The sequence below is a fragment of the Drosophila obscura genome, unplaced genomic scaffold (genome assembly GCF_018151105.1).
Source record: "Drosophila obscura isolate BZ-5 IFL unplaced genomic scaffold, ASM1815110v1 contig_73, whole genome shotgun sequence".
Lineage (NCBI taxonomy): Eukaryota > Metazoa > Arthropoda > Insecta > Diptera > Drosophilidae > Drosophila > Drosophila obscura.
Window position 1 is genome coordinate 9,475,756 of NW_024542865.1, and position 21,293 is coordinate 9,497,048.

General features: G+C 45.0%; 3 protein-coding genes across 5 annotated transcripts in view; 2 read left to right on the forward strand and 1 right to left on the reverse strand.

The window, feature by feature from the left end:
* The window catches only part of LOC111068680, a 91,540-nt gene that overhangs the window by 21,403 nt on the left and 48,844 nt on the right, over positions 1 to 21,293 (forward strand). The window lies entirely within an intron of this gene.
* On the reverse strand, positions 1,162 to 6,503 carry LOC111068681 (zinc finger protein 239-like). 3 transcript variants are annotated; one of them, XM_022358340.2, is made up of 3 exons: positions 6,192 to 6,503; positions 2,284 to 2,340; positions 1,162 to 2,203 (listed from the first exon to the last, which is right to left on the reverse strand). In XM_022358340.2, the coding sequence occupies exon 3, from the start codon at positions 2,197 to 2,199 to the stop codon at positions 1,288 to 1,290; it is 912 nt and encodes a 303-aa protein (XP_022214032.2). In that variant the 5' UTR covers positions 2,200 to 2,203; positions 2,284 to 2,340; positions 6,192 to 6,503; the 3' UTR covers positions 1,162 to 1,287. The 3 variants fall into 3 exon arrangements, 2 of the variants coding, with proteins under 2 accessions (XP_022214032.2, XP_022214033.2); XM_022358341.2 differs by lacking the exons at positions 2,284 to 2,340; positions 6,192 to 6,503 and adding an exon at positions 2,720 to 2,751; XR_002607204.2 differs by lacking the exons at positions 1,162 to 2,203; positions 2,284 to 2,340; positions 6,192 to 6,503 and adding exons at positions 2,529 to 2,652; positions 2,720 to 2,781.
* LOC111068679 (microtubule-associated protein futsch-like) lies at positions 9,198 to 12,820 on the forward strand. The gene is made up of 2 exons (XM_041595456.1): positions 9,198 to 10,931; positions 10,986 to 12,820. Exons 1-2 carry the CDS (start codon positions 9,279 to 9,281, stop codon positions 12,750 to 12,752), a joined length of 3,420 nt encoding a protein of 1,139 aa, XP_041451390.1. The 5' UTR covers positions 9,198 to 9,278; the 3' UTR covers positions 12,753 to 12,820.

A 21,293-nucleotide genomic window follows, 5' to 3' on the forward strand; every position in this document is an offset into this window, starting at 1 on the left:
ATAATGACTCGTTTTTATTAGTTTCCTTCTCTATATTCATAAATCTGTTCGATTTTGATTGTGAGAGAAGTGTAGTATAATTTACAACTTAAATCTTTATTTCGCTTGGGGCTTTAATTAGTGTAAGTTGCTTCTCCTATTTATCTCACAATGTTCGGTCGAGGGTGTGACTGACTTTGCAACACCTCAGGACACGGATGCCGCAAAGCAGGTTGACCTCTTCAGACGTCCTTAATACCCCCTTCATTTGCGTTCATCTGCCTCGATATCCTCCGCCTTCGTCGCAGCTCCACCCCTTTTTGTTGGCATTACTTTATGAGTAAAAGGAGCAGAGGTGTGGCAGGAGGGGAAGGTAGAATGAAAGTAAATTAAAATAAAAATTTACTTTTAATTATGTTGTAATAAAGATATTCCACTTGGTCCTGCTCCTTCTCCTGCTTCTTTTCTCTCTCTCTCTTTCTTTCTTTCTTTTTCTCTGTCTTTCTTTATTTGCAACTGCAGCAAACTCAGCCAAGCGTGGAAACAATGAGAGAAACAGAGAGAGGAAGGTAGCACCACAAGGAATCAGAGTTGGGTCAAAGCGAAAGCATTTATTAATTGACTGGGTCAATTATATGGGCGAAAAAAAACGCAGAAAAGTTTCCCACAAAGACCCAATGGGTTAATGGTAACTTATGGGATGAAGCAGGGGGAAGGGTGAAAGGTACTCCCAATAAACGGCACAGCCAGTGCAGGCGATTGGCTCCATGGGAAGGCAAGGCAAGTGCTGCGGTGTTGGCCAAATGGGGCCAACAAATTAAAACTACGATCCCCCAAAGGCAGAAAGGCAAGTGCAATTATTGCCAGGCCAATGGGTTTCGATTTGATTTCCTACTTGATGGTCGAGCGAGTATGCGAGAGTGGGTACATGGAGCCAGATGGAGTGGAGAACAAATGGAGCGATGAGAGCTAACAAATACGTACAAATAATTCTATAAAGAACAGAATTCTGCTGAATATGCTGGCCATAACCATCGATCTGTATCCTTTGGCACACAAGTCCCTACGGCTATATTATAAGCCTTTATAGATGGCCCACGTGCCATTCCATCCAAACATTTGGAGTCAGGAGATCAAATACGACAGATGAAAGTAATAGGAACCAACATAAAGCATTTAATTAATTTGTATTTTATAAATTTATTGTGTATACTGTGTCGTCCATGTCTAGAATCGCAAGGTACTTCTTTAGGTGGCGTGTAGAATATTGGTGCGTCGAAGAAATAAATGGTTTCCATTCTGAACACTTCAAGGGTCGTTTGCTGTGTGAATACGTGCGTGTTTATCCAGATAAGATTTGAGCTTAAATGATTTTGTGCAGCGAGAGCACTGGAAAGGTCGATCATTAGAGTGAATACTCATGTGCTTATTCAGGATAGTCGATTGTGTAAACGCCTTGAAACATATGGGGCACTTATATGGTCGCTCTCCAGTGTGCACACGGCTGTGTACCTTCAGTTCGTATTTGCGTATAAACGACTTTGGACAGTCGGGGCACTTGTTGGGTCGATCCCCTGTGTGCGAACGGGTGTGCACATTCAATCTGAATTTGTTTGGGAAGGGTTTCGAGCAGAAGCTGCATATATGGTGGGGCTGGCCAACTCTGTGCGAGCGCTTGTGTATATCGAGACTGTGTTGGTTCAGGTACGCATTTGGACAGTCGGCGCACTTGAAGGGCCGATCAGCTGTGTGAATGCGGCTGTGTGCATCAAGTTTGCTTTGCTTTGCGAAACAACTTGGACATTCGGGACATTTGAAGGGCGGATCACCTATGTGCTTGCGCATGTGAAATTGGAGACTTGACTTCCGCGAATAACTTTTGTCGCACAGAGCACATTTAAAGCGAGGGACCACACTCTCAACAGCTTCATGTATTTCCTCCTCGCCTGAAATTTCCTGATTAACAGAGAGGTATTCTTCTAGATCCTTCTCCATCTCTGGAAAAATAATTGCAGGGCTCTGCACGCCGTTTTCCTGCAGGCTGAAGCCACTCAATGCCTCATCAAGGCAACGCGCACATATATGTTCTGGTAGCGAATCATCACCGTACCCGGTACAATCAGCCATCAGTTCGGCAAGGCACGTGTTCAAATCTGTCTCATCGAACATCTGATTGAGTGTCTCGGAATTCGCCATGCAAACTCTGCATATTTCCGCCATTGTGCTGCAAGTAAATGAATTTTAATGAACCGAATACAACAATTTTTATAGATTTCAAAATGAAATAAACAAAATAAAACCAACAATCAGCCAAATGTTGTAGTTTTTCTCCGTTGAAAAATAAGATGCGGTGCTTCCTCTCTGAAATGAAATGAAACGAAACCAAATGTGCTGTTAAGCGCAAGCGCTGATTGTTATCGGATGCAACAGTGCTTATGCTTTATTTTCACTTAATCTGATTAGATTTGACCAATCAATTTATTTATTGAAATCAAATTGGAACGAAATAAGATTCTACAATGATATTATTCTACTAAATCGAAATTGTTCTGCACATCAAATTTGCTTCATTATGTTTATATATCATTATTAATATGTACAACCCGAGCTGCAGGCTCACGTCGCCATAGCTCAAAACGCTGGTCAGCTCATAATTTTAATTAATTGCTAGCACTTTATAATAATAATAATAAAATCATTATTTATTTATCCAAAAATAATCCCCGGTTAAGCTACTTACTCCAACGTTCTCCAGAACGTTGCTCAAGAGTTTCCTCTTTGATTAAGTGTTCCTTGTCTGACAGAGTGAGACCATATCGTCACTTCCCCTTCCAAATTCTCCACGCAAATTTCGAATTCATTAACCCCCGATAGCCATGTTTATTTTTAGTCGTTCTTCGATTAGTTTTTTTCGCTTTGCATAACATTTTGGCGCGTGAAAATTATGACTGAGGGAAAAGGTGCAAATTAGAGCCTTGGATTAATATCCACAGTTTTCTTATGAATACGCAGCTAAACACTCTGCTGGGCCTCTTTAATGCTTTCTATCATTGTTTAACCCTGGGGAGAGCAGTGTGCAGTGTGGAAGCACTGCAAAAAACTCCACAGAGAATTGGCTGAAAATAATAAATAAATAAATATGAGCATGAAGACTATTTCGTGCATTTTCCTGTCGTTTTCCATAATTTGGTTGATTATTACTCTCTTTTAGTTTTACCGTGACCCTCAATTAGGGCGGAAACTCTGACAGTAGCCCCCGGAGAAAACAAAAAAAGTAGAAAAAAATTTTCAAATTGAATTGGTTGGACCGCCGTTGAATAATTCAAACTGGCCCTTTACTATTTTTATGGCTGCATTGAATTGGACACCAGGCCACGCCCACCAACTAGGTCAAGTTCGGCTCCACCTCACCGCCTTTCTACCTTCCTCCTAAGCCCAGTGATGCTATGACCCAAAAGCAAGGACCTTGCCGCATCAATTTTATGAACTGCGACAGAAAAAATTGAAGAATTTTTAACTCCAACAATGCAGTCAGTCTCTAGAGAATCAAAGAGAGTGGGAAAGAGAGAGTTGGGCTGATTAACTCTCTTTCGCTCATTTTGTGTCTCCATATTTGCTCTCCGTCTCTCGTTGTCTCCATAAAATATTGTTTGCGCCGTCTGGCCTGCCAACTCAATCAATCCAATGCCACCAGATGAAAGTATCTTAGATATACTGTGTAGAAAGAGAGAGAGAGAGACTGATAGGTGTGGTACTATGGGAGAGACAGAGAGCTAAAGGGAGCTGGGTCAGTGGTCAGTAGTCGTTGGCAATTAATGGTCATATGTTGGCAGGCCATTTAACCAGGCCAAGCTGCCAACTTGTTTGCCAGGTTTCCACTTCACTCCCTTTTTCATCCATCCATCACATCACTGTGCCCATTGGAGTGAAAGGGAGAGAGGCAAATAGAAACAGAGATGGAGAATGAAATTCAATTAAGCCTTAACACGTTATCTGAGTGTTAATTCTCAAAAACGAGAGAGAGCCAACGCTAGAATGAGGCAATCTACTGAAAGTTTTCACCAAATTTTGTAAGAGAAAAGGAGAGACAACATGGGATTACCTATACGACTGCATACATATGCACAGTACACGGAAGGAGCAATGAAGTCCTCTTTAAATTTACTGAAACTAAGGACTATTAGCAGTTCTGAAAGAAATGTCTCGATAATTTTTGGGCAGTGGATTATGAAACTTATATAATATTGGTAGAACTGTAAATCGATTGGGTAAGTTGCCTTTGAACGAAAGGTGAATTATTTAATTATTAATTTATTCGATTCACGATAATCCTCTCTAATACGGGGCTTAGTTCGTTTGACTAATTTTATTTATTATTGAATGCTGATAAGCTTTCATGTAAAGCTTTGGCATTCAGCATTTTGTATGTAAATATACCCGTACATGTGTATGTATGTATATGAGAGCATATATGTACATGGGTATGCATATTTTTTTTTTAGCTAGATTACACCATCCGAAAATTCAAATTAGATTCCAAATTGAGTTCTGCATGAATTCCGCTTAAGGTTTCAATTTACAGCCTTTTTTGGCCCTAACCAATTGCATTTCCCCTTCGAAAATTCTGTTAGCCACAGCCCCACTATACGACTCTTTAGTATTGGTTAGTTTTTTTTTTTGCTGTATTTGCCATGCGAAAGTTGCAGTTGAGCTGCGGTCAGAGCTTGTCCTGAATTATTGATTGGACTTTAATAAATTTAATTGCACCGCCCACCGCTGACACTGTATCGCAACTTGTTCCACTCTCCCTCTCAGAAAGGTGTGTGGGTAGAAGGATTTAGTTTAGCGTGCAAAAGAATGCAGTTTTTGTTTCGCTTTCCTTTTTTCTCCTGTGGAGAGCAAAAAAAAAAACGAATGGAAATTGGTTGGGCAGGGTAATGGAAACATGCCAGATTCCTGTCAACAGTTTCGGTTTTCGGTGTTGTGCGATTCATTAAACATATTTATGGCCACCTGTCTGGACACTGGACAGACCGCAATGGCAGTATCCAAATAAATAATATAAATAATACGAGTATGTGGGGCAGGGGAGAGTGAAAAGTTTTTAATTTCCGCAAAAGGATCAACCAGGATAATGCAGCGTCCATAAATAATGATTGGCAAATTATGAAATTGCCAACAAACAATTGCCGGCAATAATTCCGCCGCTTGGAGATAGCCAAAACAATGCAAAAACAAATAAAAAATAAAATAAAAAAGAGCGATAGCGGAAACCATAATTATGCCATAATAGTTTGGCGGACACGGATACCCTGGCTTCAAGGAGAAACTACGCTGACCGCAGACCAGTACCATAGAGCTTAAAATCATTGAGACTTGTCATAAATATCCAAAGATTATCCTCGAAAATCTTTATGAAAGTTTTTATTTAGTTTTTTTGAAATATTTACTTATTGTTTGTGAGCCACTGAACAAGAAACCACTGAGTACCTGAGTACCACTCAATGGTAATTCTCTGTAATATTCGATCATTGCACTGACCACCTTGATCGGGAATAAGCGAGCATATGCAAGCATTGCCATTGACGAACCCTTTTTCCAAATTCTCAGAAAACAAACACATCGCACACTTATAGTACATACATATGTACAGTGCCAGACTTGAGTCTTCAGACTTCAGTTTGTTGATGCTTTAAGAGTTTTTCATCGAGATTTTCAAAAGAAAAAGAAGTGTGTCACATAAATGAAGTGGCTAGAATACGATTGGCTACAAGCGTAATTTTATTGAATTATTTTGTAAATTTTTTGAAACGAAAAAAAGGTCTCAAATTAGTAGTCGAACACAAGAGCAAATACCGCAAAATACGTGAAGGTTTGATGGTGTTTTGCGTTGCGCCTGTGCTCTTTCTGATGAAGATCAAACTAATATGTGGGGATTACGTAAATATATGAATAAAGCTCTGTTAACAATGCCCGCCGATAAAAATGAAAAACACAAGCCATTAAGTTAGCAGGCAGTGGGACATTTTTGATTTGAGGATCTTTTTGAAAACATGGACATATGTGCTCAAAGTTTAAGTGTTTCGTTAGCTATTTACACATATTGTTTATTTAATTAAATGAGCTTTTTTCTTAAGACACACCAAAACATTATAAAAACAAAACATGTCCACATTTTACTGTCCGCTTGCTTTTATTTTTATTTTTCGTACTTTTCCTTTCTATTTCGCCGGATAGTAAGTAATAAGTAGTAAGTGTGGGCTAAGTAAAAGAGTTTTCTAGTGTTGATTTTTCATTTAAAGCAAATATATTGACGTCACGTTTTCTTCGAGAATGTTCCCGGCTAAACAAGATGGCGGCCCGCAACACGTTCCACACAGATTGACCGAATAAAATTCATTTTCGGCTGTTTTTTAATATGCCGTAGTGGACAGAAGAACCGCAAGCGGTTTATTTGTTTTTTTATCGAGTTTTTACAATTTTTTATGAGTTTTCTTAAACAATTTTGCGCTTTTTCAGTAGAGTTTTCGAACCACGCCAAATCTGTACCGTACAGGGTTGCCACCGAACTTGTTAAACATAACAAAAATATAAATAACATAAAAATAGCATTGATTGTTTGCCCACGCAAATAATTGATTGTCCATAGGAAAGATATTGTGGTCCTCGTTGTAAACTGCGCGCTCCATTCTTTCGTTAATTGTTCAAGTTTTAACAATCCGAATTCAACCCTACTTCAATCGGTACATCGGTAGAAATATCGTAGAGACTTCGAGGATTTTTTTGACAGATAAGATATCGTAGTTGCAACATTTGTCGACCAGATTTTTATTAATTCGCTTCTCGTTTAAGTCTTGCTCGTATCCCAAAAAATGTCTTCGGAAGGCGCTAAATTTCCGTATGTGGGTGAAAGCGGCCAACGTTTTCCGCCAAATGCAGACGACGGGCCAGTAGCAACAGCTTCAAAAGCTACTCAGACTGAGAAAGATAATTTTCTCGATTTTTTCTCGCAAAACAAAGAGAACACAGCCGCCGCACCAGCAAGTCAAAAGAAGCTGCTGAAGCTCTGCGCCCTCTCCGATGTGTTCATCACCTCCTTTTGCCCCCACGAAACTGGTGTCAAGACGGAGAAGTCCTTCACATGTGTCCACAAACGCAGCACGCCGACAATCTCCATGCCCAAGAGCGTGCTTTCAGAGCTGAATGTTGACAGCTGCAGTCGGGAACTGCTCGACACACCATCCACATCGAAGAAGGCCCGGCGGGACCTGACAAAACCACAAAAGCTGCGTCCCACGCTCAAGCAGACGCCCATCATTGAGTCCGGCAGCGCCGACGAATCGTCAGATGCCTCGCCGCTCGTCAAACCCAACCGTACCAAATCGGATACGCCGCCATCTTCAGCTCCGTCGCACCAAGTGGCCAAGCGGACCAAAAAGCAGATTGCTGCCAAAAGCGTGGAGGCAACAGCACCTGTGGACACGCCCAAGCGTCCATCTCTGTTGATGGCGCGTCGTAAGTTCCTTAAGCCAGTTCGTCTGCCCTTCCATCCGCATAAACGGACCCCAGCCCAACTAGCCGTCGATAAGGAGAGAGCCAGAACCAAGTGCCCATCTCTGTTCTTTCTCCCAGTCCCAGTCTCCCAGTCTTCCCCCAAGCCAGGATCAGAAGCGCAAGAGGATCCCCCTTCAGTTGAGGAGTCTGTAGAGGTAGTAAAAGAACTGCCTCAATCATCACCAGAGAAAGAAACATCACAGACTCATTTGGAATCCTCCAAGGGACCTGTCCTTAGTGCCCCAATTGCCATGGCAGAGGAAAGCATCCCTCTACCTGCAGTTGAGGAGCCTGTAAATCATTCATTACCAGAAAAAGAAGGGAAACGCGCAGAGATTCGATCAGAACCTTGCAAGGAACCTTTCCTCAATGCTCCACCTCCAATTGAGGAGCCATTATGGGAAGGTAAGGAACTCTCCCAATCATCATCAGAGAGGGAAGAGGTATTATCAGGGATTCAATCAGACTCTTCTAAGGAACCTGTTCCCAATGTCCCAATTTCCATAGATGATGAAAGCACACCTTTATCCACCAAGGAAATTCAATCAGTTTCCTCCGAGCCTCTGCATGAGAACAGAAGGGAAACCACTACCAAAGTGCTCCCCTCTAAAGTCCAAATGGATGACGTCGTGATTGAATTGAGCGACTCAAATTCGAGCCACGCACCGCAGAAAAAATTCCCGACACAAGCTGCAACACCCACAGTCGAAGCTGCCACAAAAGCACCTGCAGTCGAAGAACCTTCGTCCTCGGGTGCTCCCGCTGAGGTGGAGCTGAATGAGGACAGCTGCAGTCGGGATCTGCTCGACACACTATCCACATCGAAGAAGGCCCGGCGGGACCTGACAAAACCACAAAAGCTGCGTCCCACGCTCAAGCAGACGCCCATCAGTGTGTCCGACAGCGCCGACGAATCGTCAGATGCCTCGCAGCTCGTCAAACCCAACCGTACCAAATCGGATACGCCGCCATCTTCAGCTCCGTCGCACCAAGTGGCCAAGCGGACCAAAAAGCAGATTGCTGCCAAAAGCGTGGAGGCAACAGCACCTGTGGACACGCCCAAGCGTCCATCTCTGTTGATGGCGCGTCGTAAGTTCCTTAAGCCAGTTCGTCTGCCCTTCCATCCGCATAAACGGACCCCAGCCCAACTAGCCGTCGATAAGGAGAGAGCCAGAACCAAGTGCCCATCTCTGTTCTTTCTCCCAGTCCCAGTCTCCCAGTCTTCCCCCAAGCCAGGATCAGAAGCGCAAGAGGATCCCCCTTCAGTTGAGGAGTCTGTAGAGGTAGTAAAAGAACTGCCTCAATCATCACCAGAGAAAGAAACATCACAGACTCATTTGGAATCCTCCAAGGGACCTGTCCTTAGTGCCCCAATTGCCATGGCAGAGGAAAGCATCCCTCTACCTGCAGTTGAGGAGCCTGTAAATCATTCATTACCAGAAAAAGAAGGGAAACGCGCAGAGATTCGATCAGAACCTTGCAAGGAACCTTTCCTCAATGCTCCACCTCCAATTGAGGAGCCATTATGGGAAGGTAAGGAACTCTCCCAATCATCATCAGAGAGGGAAGAGGTATTATCAGGGATTCAATCAGACTCTTCTAAGGAACCTGTTCCCAATGTTCCAATTTCCATAGATGATGAAAGCGCACCTTTATCCACCAAGGAAATTCAATCAGTTTCCTCCGAGCCTCTGCATGAGAACAGAAGGGAAACCACTACCAAAGTGCTCCCCTCTAAAGTCCAAATGGATGACGTCGTGATTGAATTGAGCGACTCAAATTCGAGCCACGCACCGCAGAAAAAATTCCCGACACAAGCTGCAACACCCACAGTCGAAGCTGCCACAAAAGCACCTGCAGTCGAAGAACCTTCGTCTTCGGGTGCTCCCGCTGAGGTGGAGCTGAATGAGGACAGCTGCAGTCGGGATCTGCTCGACACACTATCCACATCGAAGAAGGCCCGGCGGGACCTGACAAAACCACAAAAGCTGCGTCCCACGCTCAAGCAGACGCCCATCAGTGTGTCCGACAGCGCCGACGAATCGTCAGATGCCTCGCCGCTCGTCAAACCCAACCGTACCAAATCGGATACGCCGCCATCTTCAGCTCCGTCGCACCAAGTGGCCAAGCGGACCAAAAAGCAGATTGCTGCCAAAAGCGTGGAGGCAACAGCACCTGTGGACACGCCCAAGCGTCCATCTCTGTTGATGGCGCGTCGTAAGTTCCTTAAGCCAGTTCGTCTGCCCTTCCATCCGCATAAACGGACCCCAGCCCAACTAGCCGTCGATAAGGAGAGAGCCAGAACCAAGTGCCCATCTCTGTTCTTTCTCCCAGTCCCAGTCCCCCAGTCTTCCCCCAAGCCAGGATCAGAAGCGCAAGAGGATCCCCCTTCAGTTGAGGAGTCTGTAGAGGTAGTAAAGGAACTGCCTCAATCATCACCAGAGAAAGAAACATCGCAGACTGCAGAGGAAACTAAAGTTCCAGTCACAACACCTGATGATGCACCAAGTGAGGCGGCCACAGTTGAGCCTACTCCTGCCCAAGGCGTTGAGTCCCCAGCTGAAATTAAATCTGCCCCAGAGGGGGACTCGATCAGAGTCGAAACGCAGGCGGCGCCTGTGGAAACTGATTCTGAACAGAACAAAAGGCAAACGCTAGCGACGGAGAAGCAGCTCCAAAGTAATTCTGAAAACGGAAACCAATCGCTTGAAGAAAAAATCTTCAAGAAAGTTAAACCAGAGACGGAAACGGAAAACCGGGAAAAGCAAGAGGCAGAGGTGGCAGCAGAAGGGGCAGCCAAGCAGGATGCAAAGAAGGCAACACGACTGGGGCGCAAGGACGAGCACTCGCACGCTAGGGAGGAGGTATTGCCTGCCGCCAAGAGGGTAACCAGAAAGGGCTCGTCCGTGGAGAAAACAACAGAGGCCAGCGACTCGGAGAGACCAAGGAGGCGGGGCCGCAAATCGATCTCCGAGAAACAGCCGATCCTCGAGGACAAGGAAGCCAACATGGACACGGTCCAGAGACGGGGACGAAAGCCGTCCAAAGAAGTAGACGAAGCAAACCCAGAGCCAGAGACGTCCAAATCCAATCCGGAAAAGCCCAAGCGACGTGGACGCCAGCCATCAGCAGAGGAGGCAAAGGACATCGAAGCCAAGAACAAGGAGGAGGAGATTCTGAATACCATCGAAGAGGAAGAGATGCCATCCGAGCAAAGTAAACTGAAGAGGGCCCTGCTACCTTCAACTACAGAAGCTCGCCCCGAGACAGCGAAGCGGGGTGGACGGCTTCCATCAGCGGAGAAGAATGAACCACAGGAGGCCAAAGCCCAGGAGATCGTGCTACCCAACAAAGATGATCACACTGTGGACTCCGAGCTAAGGAAGCCCCCAAAGGAGGTTCTGCCCGAGACATCGAAGCGCCGCGGACGACCTCCATCTGCAGAGAAGGAGGCTGCAAAGGATGATACACAGAACCCCAAAGCCCTGGGGCTTCTGTTAGCTATCAAAGAAGATCAACCAGCTGGGGCTGGGGCTGAACCAATGAAGCCCCTAAAACGAACCCGTAAGTCCTCGGAGCGTGTAAAAACTAAACAGGCCAGCCAGCCAACAGCCACTAAAGAGGATCAGACAGATGCCCAGGCAGACAGACCCAAGCGACGTGGACGCAAGCCTTCCGTGGATGTCGAGCTGGCAGCTCTGGATGTCCCCGAGAAACCCAGGCGACGGGGACAGAAAGCAGACGCAGCTGATAAAGAACCAGCATTAACGAAGCGCATGGCTTTGGCGGAGCCAGTGGATCCACATCTGGAGAAGATCACTAAGGAAATCGAGCAAGAGCCAGAGCCAGAGCCAGAGCCAAAGAACCTGCTGCTGGACGAGGAGGAGCAAAAGACACGTCGACGCGGACGCAAACCGACAACCGAGACAGTGGATGTACCAGAGGAGCATGTCGAGACAACCAGTTCCCGGCGACGCGGACGCAAGGCGACCGTAGAAGAAGCTAAGGTTGGCCAGGCGGAGCCCAAGTCAAAGCGTCACAGCGCACAGGGTGCACCCCTGGAGGCTCCTGTTCCCGAGATCCAGGAAGCATCAACAGCCAGCGTGAAGCCAGCCCGACGAGGTCGCAAACCAAGCATGGATGTGGATCTGGCAGAGAAGAAAAAGCCAACCCGAGCTGTCCGGAAACCATCGGCGAGTATCGACGAGGGGACATCCCAAGCCAACAAGACAACGGCACGACGAGGACGCAAGGCCTCCGCCAAGGAAGAAGGCATCGATTCGCAGCTCACTAACCAAGATGTGCCAACAGGAATCTATGGGGTATACTCCTCGGCCTCCCACATCGAGGATGAGCGGACACCACGACGGCGCAGTGGACGAAATATTCCCCGCAAAAACTACAAAGAAGTCTCCGACGACGACAGCTCGGGTACACGGTGCAACCGCAAGCCGGTGACTCTGCCGGACCCCACAACTTCGCAGAGGCGTGAGAGACGCAATCTACCGCGGAAGAACTACACAGAACCCCCCGACGATGACGATGACGATGACAAGCCGACCCCGTCCCGCAGCCGGCGCCAGAGGAATCCGACAGTCAAGACCCTGGAGCTGATTGTGGACACCACGCCCAGACCAGCCACGTCCAGGCGACGCAAGGGCAAGGCAGGCGCTGAGGAGCCGCACGAGGAAGATCTTCCAGTGAAGAAGACGTGCACAGAACTTGCAGAGGAGCTACCAGCGGTGGCAACGACCGCCGCTGTTAAAGGACGTGGCACCCGTCGCAAGGTCGAGAATGTGGCCGAAGCAGAGTCTGCAGAGATGGAGGAGGCGGAGCCCAGGGCAGCAGCCAGGAAGAATACGCGTGGCAACGCACGCAAAGCCAAAGTCGGGACTGACTCAGACTCAGAGGCTCAGCCGGCCGCCAAGAAAGCACGTGGCGGAGCCCGTGCCAAGACCCCAGTGCGGATGATTTCCGACGGGGAGCAGCCAGAGCCTACAAAGGAGCCCGCGGTGGCTGTGGCCGCCAAGAAACCAGCCCCAATTTTCGAACCAGAGGCAGAGCAGCCAGCTCCGTCAACGGAACCCGTTGCCCCAACAGCCCCGATGACACGCAGCCGTGCCAAGAAGGTTCTCTTCGAGGCCACTCCGGCCGTGGCAGAGTCCGCCTCCAGCAACGACGAGGCGCCCAAGAGAGCCCTCCGCCCCCGCCGCAAATAAGGAACTGGGTTTCATTTGCCATCTTGCACTTTGCCCAGTTGTTTTATAAATAAATATTCTCTATCGTACAATTTTTGTTATGCTTTCACACACTTTACGAACTTCTGTATAATATAAAATTACTTCTATCGGCAGCTCGATGCATGGTTAGAGATAACCAGCTCTATCGTTAATACTGCGTACATATATCCTATCCCCTGTGAGCCCCGCAAAAGGTTCCCATCCCCTTGCTCAGAAATAGTGCTTCCTTCTAGTGCTAGTCATGGCGTTGGGTTGCTCATTGGTGACTAAACTATACTTACGTATAGCTAAGCATATTTCAATTTGTTCTTCATATTTTTAAATATTTTAATCATGTACTGGCTTACTTGGATTTCTTCCTCATTCATGTTCAAATAATTTGTTAATTGGTATAGCATTTGTATAGCTTTCATTCACTTTACTTTCCATCGCTATTCACTTTGATGAAGATCTTATGGAATCATTATTTGTTATAATTTGTAATCATATGATTGATATTTTTCATTTGATCCGCTGTGGTTGCTCCTTCTTTGCCCTAATTGTATACCAAGATCGTTTATATAATTTTCTGTAATCTTATTCAAACTACTTTGTTTATGGCTCATTTCCATTTCAATTGCGAAATGTGTTTTTTCCCTCTCTTTACTCGCGACAACAGCGACTTCTCTGGCTCTTTCCTTTGGGGAAAAGTGAAAACATTTGACGAAAGGTAAAATGCAAATTGCTGGGGCACCTAATAAGGCGCTTAATGCAATTAAAGCCGAGTTCGTGGGTATAGTTAGGGATGCTGGGCCCCATAAAACAATGGAAAAGTGCCAAGATAAAGGCAGATACAAAATGAACAGAAAGACAAACAATAAAATGCCCGGCGGCTGGTTGTGAGTGGGTGAACAGACACGAAGAAAGAATGCTGGACGAGAAGGAGGGGGAGGAGAAAGTGAAAAGAATGGAAAACGCAAAATGAGCAAAATGGAGACAACGGAGCAGCCAAAGGAGCAGCTCTGCAACACGAAATGTTTAAATATTGTTTCGGGGAAGAGACTTCCCCACTGGGGGGTCATTGCCGGGGGAGTTTATCATCTCTTTGATCTTCAACTGTCTGGACCCGGTCCTGTCTGGTAGCGTCCGGTGTCAGTGTCGTTCCTCGCTAAGAGATTAGTGCGGCGCGTCCTTGACGCCATTATAAACGGTCGGTAATCCTCGCTTTTTCCCTCGCTGCCCGCCAGACACGCCGACATCTCCCTTATTAGAGCAAACCATTTTGTTGATTCGCGTCTGGGTTCTAATATATTTTATTTCCCTGTCGGACATGGCACACATTGCCCCCTGTTTATTGCTGCTGGTGGCTCGCCCTCGGCCTCGGCTCTTCTTGTTTGTCAATTTGTTTAGTTAAATATTTGGCTGGCCGTTTCATTTTTAATGGTAATTTTTTGAATAGTTGCAGCTAGATTGGAGAGGGGATTTGGGGCAGGGAAGGGCGCACTACCGAGCACAGCAAGGAACTTGATTTACTTGTATTAAAGTCCGGAAATAAGTTTAATAATTATCGTTCATTTTGTTTAGCTACATATGTATATAGTATATATATGGTCAGTCTGTAAAAAAGGCAATTCCTCTCCCTCTTCCGATTTTATTAGAAATGGTTAATGTCCAGCAAACCGAAAATAATTGAATGATCCAAAAACTGAAACTGAAACTGAAACTGTAATGCATAATTGAGTGGCTTCCATTGAAATGCCATGTGCCCCCCACCCAACCGATTCAATTAAATCTCAATGTTCAGCACTGAAGCGACGGCCGTGAGTGGGAATTGATTATGATATAATTTGAAGAGCGATTCGAGGAGCCTGAATAAATTAGTTGTGAATTAATGGGGCAAATTATCGCATGATATGAGAGCCATTAAATATACCACCCCAGCTGACTGTTTCACTTTCTCTCGCTGTCTGTCTGTCTGTCTGTCTCTGTCTCTGTCTCAGTTGAGGTCTGCAGCCTATTCAAATATTAATTCGCATATAAAAGTCACTTGGACAAGCTCCATAAAGATAAATATCTAAATAGCTAAGTAAATGCAGGTCCTTGGAGGCAGTTGGCAGAGGGATAGGGATAGGGATAGGGATACAGAGAGTCGAGTTGAAGAGCATACAAAAGCCACAAAAAGCCCCGATTCCAAGGATGGCCAAGGACGACAACGCTGCTCGCAACAAGCTTCAAAAGTTAAGTGCCCGCCACAAAATAAGCCAAAATGTGGAAATGCCGTAGGAGGTTGGAGACTCTGAGGCTCTGTGGTTGTGGCTGAGGCTGGGGCTGGAGCTGGGGCACGGGCTGGGACAGTGGCAAGATGATGATGCACAAGACAACTAAATTTGCTCAGTAGTGCAATTATTACTAATAGGGCTAATAAGCACGTCTTAAGTGCCACACACACACACACACACACACACACACACACACACATAAATACATAAATAAAAAAGAAAAAAGAGAGAGAGAGAAAATAATGTGATAAACTCGATTAAATTTCGTTGGAAATAAAATGCGCCATCATCACAATTGCACGAATGGCGGAGGCCGCACAAGCAGAAGGAGCCTGGCATGAATTGCAGTTTAAGGATATCACAATCACCCACACACACTCACGCATATAGAGAACACATATACACACACAGCGACGCAAGGCGACACACACACAGAAGCACACCTAAATTTGACCATTAAGGTCGCCACAATGGCGGGGCCCGTCAACGCTTGATGATGATAAGAATGATAAACGGAGCGACGTGAGAGGAACCAAATGGTAGCACAGCTAGGGGAACTACAGAGAGAGAGAGAGAGAGAAAGAGGGAGAATATATATATACACACACACACACAGACAAACACACAGACAAACACACAGAGGGACGCACACACTAAACAGCCATTGGCGTTGGTTTCCCTTGCACTTATACACATAAAGCGCAGGCAGCCACAACAGCAGAAGCAGCAGAAGCAGCAGCAGCAGGCAGAAAAGAACTAAAGAACTGAAGTGCCTTTAAGGGAATTTCAAATATGCATGAGCCCCAAGAAGAACCTGGGGCAAGAAAGGCAAGAAGAAAGGGGAGAGAAGGAACAAAGACGCAGAGACAGGAGGAGGAGGTGGAGTGAGAGCGAGATGGGCAGGCAACAGGACACAACAATACAACAGCAAAATGAAGTGAAATTCGTATAAAATAAAAGAAAACCCATAACCCACATACACCCGCACTGCACACACACACATGGAGGATGGAAGCCTTGGTTGGGAAACAAAAGAGGAAGAGAAGAAAAGTGTGGCCAGATTGCGGTGTGGCTAACGAGTACGGCTGTACCCTGTAAGGAAGCTGGAGAGGATTGGGTAACCGTACTGTTCGGTACCCATTTGCCCAAACAATTCACAACAGTTTTTCGTGGCTAGCATTTGATGATCGTTCGATTGGCATTCAATAAATCATTGACTTGCAGACGGTCAACAGATTCAAAACTTGCAAAAACATTTGAAAACCATTTGCAGATTGTTTTAAAGAGGTTTTGAAAGGGTTTGAAACATTCTGTTGAGCTTTCAAATAAAATAATATAACTATTAGATATTTAGTTACCTACTTAGGAAAATTGAACCACTTTCTTTAATTAGAAATCGCAACAAAGGCTAGGGAAATGAAGTTAAATAAAATTCCAGCGCTCTTCATTTCCCTCCTTTGTAGCTCCGTGAATATTCATACTTTGACTCTCTCGAAAGGGCCATCCATTCGGCCATACTCATGAACAGACCTCAGGCCAACGGCCATTGAATATAATCAGCTGATGCTGATGCTGAAGCTGGGAAGCTCATAGTTGGCAGAGAATGGACGAGGGCAGTGGGAAACCTTTGCCAGCTTCTTCGCATATGCCACATGACACATAATCAGACCCTTGGCCACCCTTCGCTGTCGTTTTCCGTGCAATTTTCTGGAGCTGGCTTCCACCGTCTTTCCCTCAGTTTATTCCACGGCCAGCAGCTAATGTCCCTCAGACGGGGGAGAGGAAAGGCATTGCTGCCCGGGTTTTTGGCTTTGGTGTCGGCGTTGGTTTTGGTTTTCGGTTTTTGGGTTTTTGGACTTAGCTTTGGGTCTTGGGTCTTGGGGAGCCCTTTCTGGGGATGGCTGGTTGCCTGGTTAGCCGCAGAGCTCAACGCAAAAGGCAACAAAAATGTGCTGCAATAAAAGAAAAGTTAAATTGTAATAAAGCACCCTTGGGGATGGGCGGTGGTAAGGAGAGATAGGGCCTGCGGAGAGCAACTATGCAAAAGCCGCGAAAATAACAAAACTTTTGTTGTGCCAAAAAATTTGGCCCTGTCCCCTGTCGATTGGTGTAGCTGTATCCCACCGCTTTTCCCCCGTTACCCTTTCTTCTATCATTTCCGTTCTTTGTGCCCCTGGAATTGAAAGCAACAACAACAACAGCATCTGACAATTGTGGTTCGGTTCTCGCAGTGCCTCAAAGATTGTCAGTGCCAGAAGTTGAAAGTGAAGTTGCGACAGATTGCCGGCCATCCATGGAAATTGAAGTAAGCAACTTGAGTCCACTGGGTGTAGAACTTTTAAACAATGATAAAGGATGGACGGAAATTAAAGGTAGTGGAATTGATAAGGTGATACTTTCCATGCGATTCGGTGGGATCTTTTCAAGTAAGAGCCAATTACTCGCAACGAGCCATGGCAGCAGCCGCCTTCAGCTTGAATGCTGTGCAAAGCTTTGAATCTTAAATAATATTTAGTTTAATCTTTGAATCCAAAATAATATTTAGTTTATATAATGTTTTGAGAACTTTTATGCTGTAGTCTGAAGTGTTTTCTATCTAGCTTAATCCAAGACGGATCTCGCTCTTAATATTATTATTCCGTTTTCTCTTCTTATTCTTTGCGCTCTCTGCGTGGAGAGCGTAATTACTCCTGGTTTGGTGCTGAGAGCACAGTGGGAATATTTATTTATCTTTCAGGCGTTAAGCTGCAGATACAAAAGGTCTGGATTGGATTTATATCTGCATTTGTCAGCTTTTCAGAACTGTAAAGTTCTATGCAACCAGATATAAGATATTTAAGTTATGTGAAAAATAGAAGCACTACCTCTGAAAAAAAACATTAAAAAAAACCAGATTTAAAAAAATTAAAAAAAAAATACACCATAAAAAAAAACATAATTCGTTAAAAATTTTTAAACCCCGAAATCTATCAGAAAAAGTCATTTTGGTTCACAGCCTAAATAAAAAGTTCAATTTTGTCGAGTAGTGTATTTAGATATTTTACTTGGAGCTGTGGAGTTTAAGTGTAAAGGAATGGGAATTGGTTTTTAATTATTGAATACTACATGCTCTGCCTATGTAATTCTGGTGTATTCGAATCAGCGTCGCAATATTTTTATTTGACAATTATACAGAGAAGAATTGATTAAAAATATTCCATAAATCGTACGTAACATACATAGTGTACATACATACATATATGTATGTATAGCCCGAGTGCAGGTCGTTTTTTCCTGGGAATTAATTTGAGTGCGTGCCACATGGCGCATGCTTGATGTACGTGTAACATCCTGAGTTAGGATATAAATAATAAATTAGCTAGAAATTATTTACCACGGGGTGTTTCAAGTTTCAAAATTATGCAATTATAGTCATTAAAAATCAATTCAGGGACATCACTGCAAAAAGTCCAGGACAGAATACTAATATCGTATCTATGTACATTTTGTGTATATATATTTACGTACATATGTGTGTATGATATAGATTAAAATTATAGATACGAGAGGGTGTACTTGTATGATCATGATACACACACTTGTGTATTCTGAGCCCTAACCCCCTCATTATTCAGCCAACAATCCAGAGTCAGTCAGTTCTGCACCCTACAAATTATCGCGCATACGCCACGGTTACCACCACGCCCTTGTCAATTGGCCAGCAGCCAGACCGCAATCAGGTTCCATCTGTCAGTCAGACGTATGCCTGTGTGTGTGTCTGTGCGTGACAGGCACGTGACAAGCGCGTGACACGCACAGCGACAGATCTGACAAATCACTTCATCCGAAACTGCATACGCATACGCATGCATATATCTGAGTTTTCATCGCAATCTGAGACTGAAACTGGATCACAAACTGAATCTTCTACAGAGCACTTTCCAGTCGTCTTTGTCGGGCCTTTATTGATAGCCTCCATGGGATCTGGAGAGCATGTTTTAAAATTCAGACAGGACGGGAAGCTAGGGAGCTAGGGAAAGGGAACTGAAATTGGGAGAAGGCTTGGAGCGTACGCTGTTGCTTTTTTACTCTTGAGGCTTTTGAGGTTTTGCGTACATTTTTCTTTTAATTAAATGCTAAAAACTTTTCACTTTTATTTGCCTTTGTTGTCAGCAGTGTCAGGCTGCCAGCCTGCTATCAGAGCGGGGTTAAGGCTGTTTAATTTCACGCTAAGGACTTTCTGCGCTGATGGTCCTTGGCGTAATTAGACAGCATGCGGCTGCCGGATACCCGGCACGCAGGGGCTAAGGGCTGACTTTTGCCTTATAGCTAAAATTATCGCACGTCAAATGTGTCATCAAGTATGGTGTCTGCGCAAGGGCATGGGCAGTGGGTAGGGCTGTTGGTTGGTTCATTTGTATGCCACTGGCGTGAACTCTGATATAAAAATATCATAGCACAACTTTTGTATGCTATGGCAAAGGTTTATTAATTTTCGTTTTTAATCTTGCACATTTGGTTTTGGTTTTGCCATGGACGTAGCCAAAGTGCTGAGACTGCTGTGGGGGTAAATGCAGCAATGCTCGTTGTGTGCTGCCAACCCGCTGAGTGGCACAGCTGGTGGGCGTTTAGACGTGGTGTGTCAGCAGGCGGGGTGTCAGGGTGCTGCTAGGGTGCTGCCAGTGTGGGTGGCAAGTGCCTGGCACTGGCGTTGCATGTGTGTCAACGACTTGGTCAACAGTTAAAGGCTTTGGCACAGTCCCTTGTCTTCAGCTCAGTGGGTGTGGAATTCACCTCCCGCTGCGCAGTCTCTGTCTCTCGAGCCTCTCAGCTTTCATGTGTGTGTGCTGTGTGTGTGTATACAAGTTTGTGGAAAGTGGAAAGTTTGCCGAGTCGGAGCATGTTTGTCTAATCCTTGCTATAAGTAGCTGGCTGTAATGCTCGCTTGTGAAATCCTTATGGAATTTAATAAGCTTATGTCGCTTCTGCAGCTTGTCCCTCCCTCTCTTCAAGGACACACAGCCAAAGACAATTGTCTGCAAAATAAAGTGAAAAGTGAGTCATTTAATTTAGGAATTTCCATGTCTATTTTCGCTGAGAATCAAGTTGATTTCACGCCATATGGCATCCGACTGATGCCTGCTGAAAGGAGAGCAAATTAGAGACTAACGAGAAGTGGCAGGAGAGGCTGTGTGGGGGTGGGGACTGGTCAAGTGCCTGAACCTTGATGCTATTGCAGCTGCTGCCACTGCCGCTGGCCTTCCACCTAATTACACTAATCAATCAAATGCACTTTTGGGTGCAGTCAGAAGCAAATTAATTGCCAAAGAGGGCGGAAAATAATATGCGAAATCAGCCAGTAGGAAGAAATGGCATCAGAAAAGTTTAAGAGCTTAACGTGATGCTGGAATGATAATGTCTATGATTTTATTAAAGCGAATCTGAATGATATCTGAATTCATTCTGAATTGATTTCAGCTTTCTACAATTTCTATCTCAGCGTAAAAGTCCCAGTCAGAGTCACATTCCGAGCTGGAATCAGAATAGGCGTAACCCGAACCCATCCTGGCCCATCTCTCGTTGTCTGGGTCTGGGTCTGGTTCTCTGTCTCTCGTTCTCTGTCTCTCGTTCTCGCTCTGTTTTTGTGTGCTTTGTTTCCAGTGCTCACTTTTCCCTTTCTCTTTCGTTTCCTTTTTTTTTTTTGCCATATTTATGACAAACATGTTGTATATCATAAGGTAAAAAGTCTGGCAAGTGACACAGGAACAGGCAGGTGGAGAGAAATACAGATAGCGTGGGAGTTAAGCCATATAAATATTTGTATAAATATCTGCATAAATGCATAAGCAGAAATGTGCGTCTGATGCCCTTTAAAGTGCTCGTATCATATTGGTGATGGCTGAATTCTTTTCTTTATAGGAAACATAAGCCATTAAGGGTTTTCCTTCTATTTAGCTTGGGCCTGATAACGAATGATTAATCAAATTATTCATCTCTGACATGCCTTAGTGTGGTGCGGTGCTCAAAAGAATTTCCTTGCCCCATTACGCACTCGGCGCACATCCCAGGGGTATCCATGGAGTCGAAGCCTTTTCATTGTTTATCTTTGAGAGTGTCTCTTCTGTAGTTGGCAAATTGCATACATACCTTCTGGCTGCTGGCTGCTGGCTTGCGGCTTTCCATTTCCATTACTCTACCTTTTTGCCCCCCCCCCCCTGTTCCTTTTTTTTCTTTGCAAGCCTTGAGGTAATTTTATTAAGGCTGCTTTCGGAACTGCGACTGG

Coding starts and splice junctions, on each gene's coding strand:
- LOC111068681 (XM_022358340.2), bottom strand. CDS start 2,199: ATGGCGGAAATATGCAGAGTTTGCATGGCGAATTCCGAGACACTCAAT.
- LOC111068679 (XM_041595456.1), top strand. CDS start 9,279: ATGGATGACGTCGTGATTGAATTGAGCGACTCAAATTCGAGCCACGCA. Junction 10,932..10,985: donor TAAGGAAGCCCCCAAAGGAG/GTTCTGCCCGAG, acceptor GCAGAGAAGGAG/GCTGCAAAGGATGATACACA.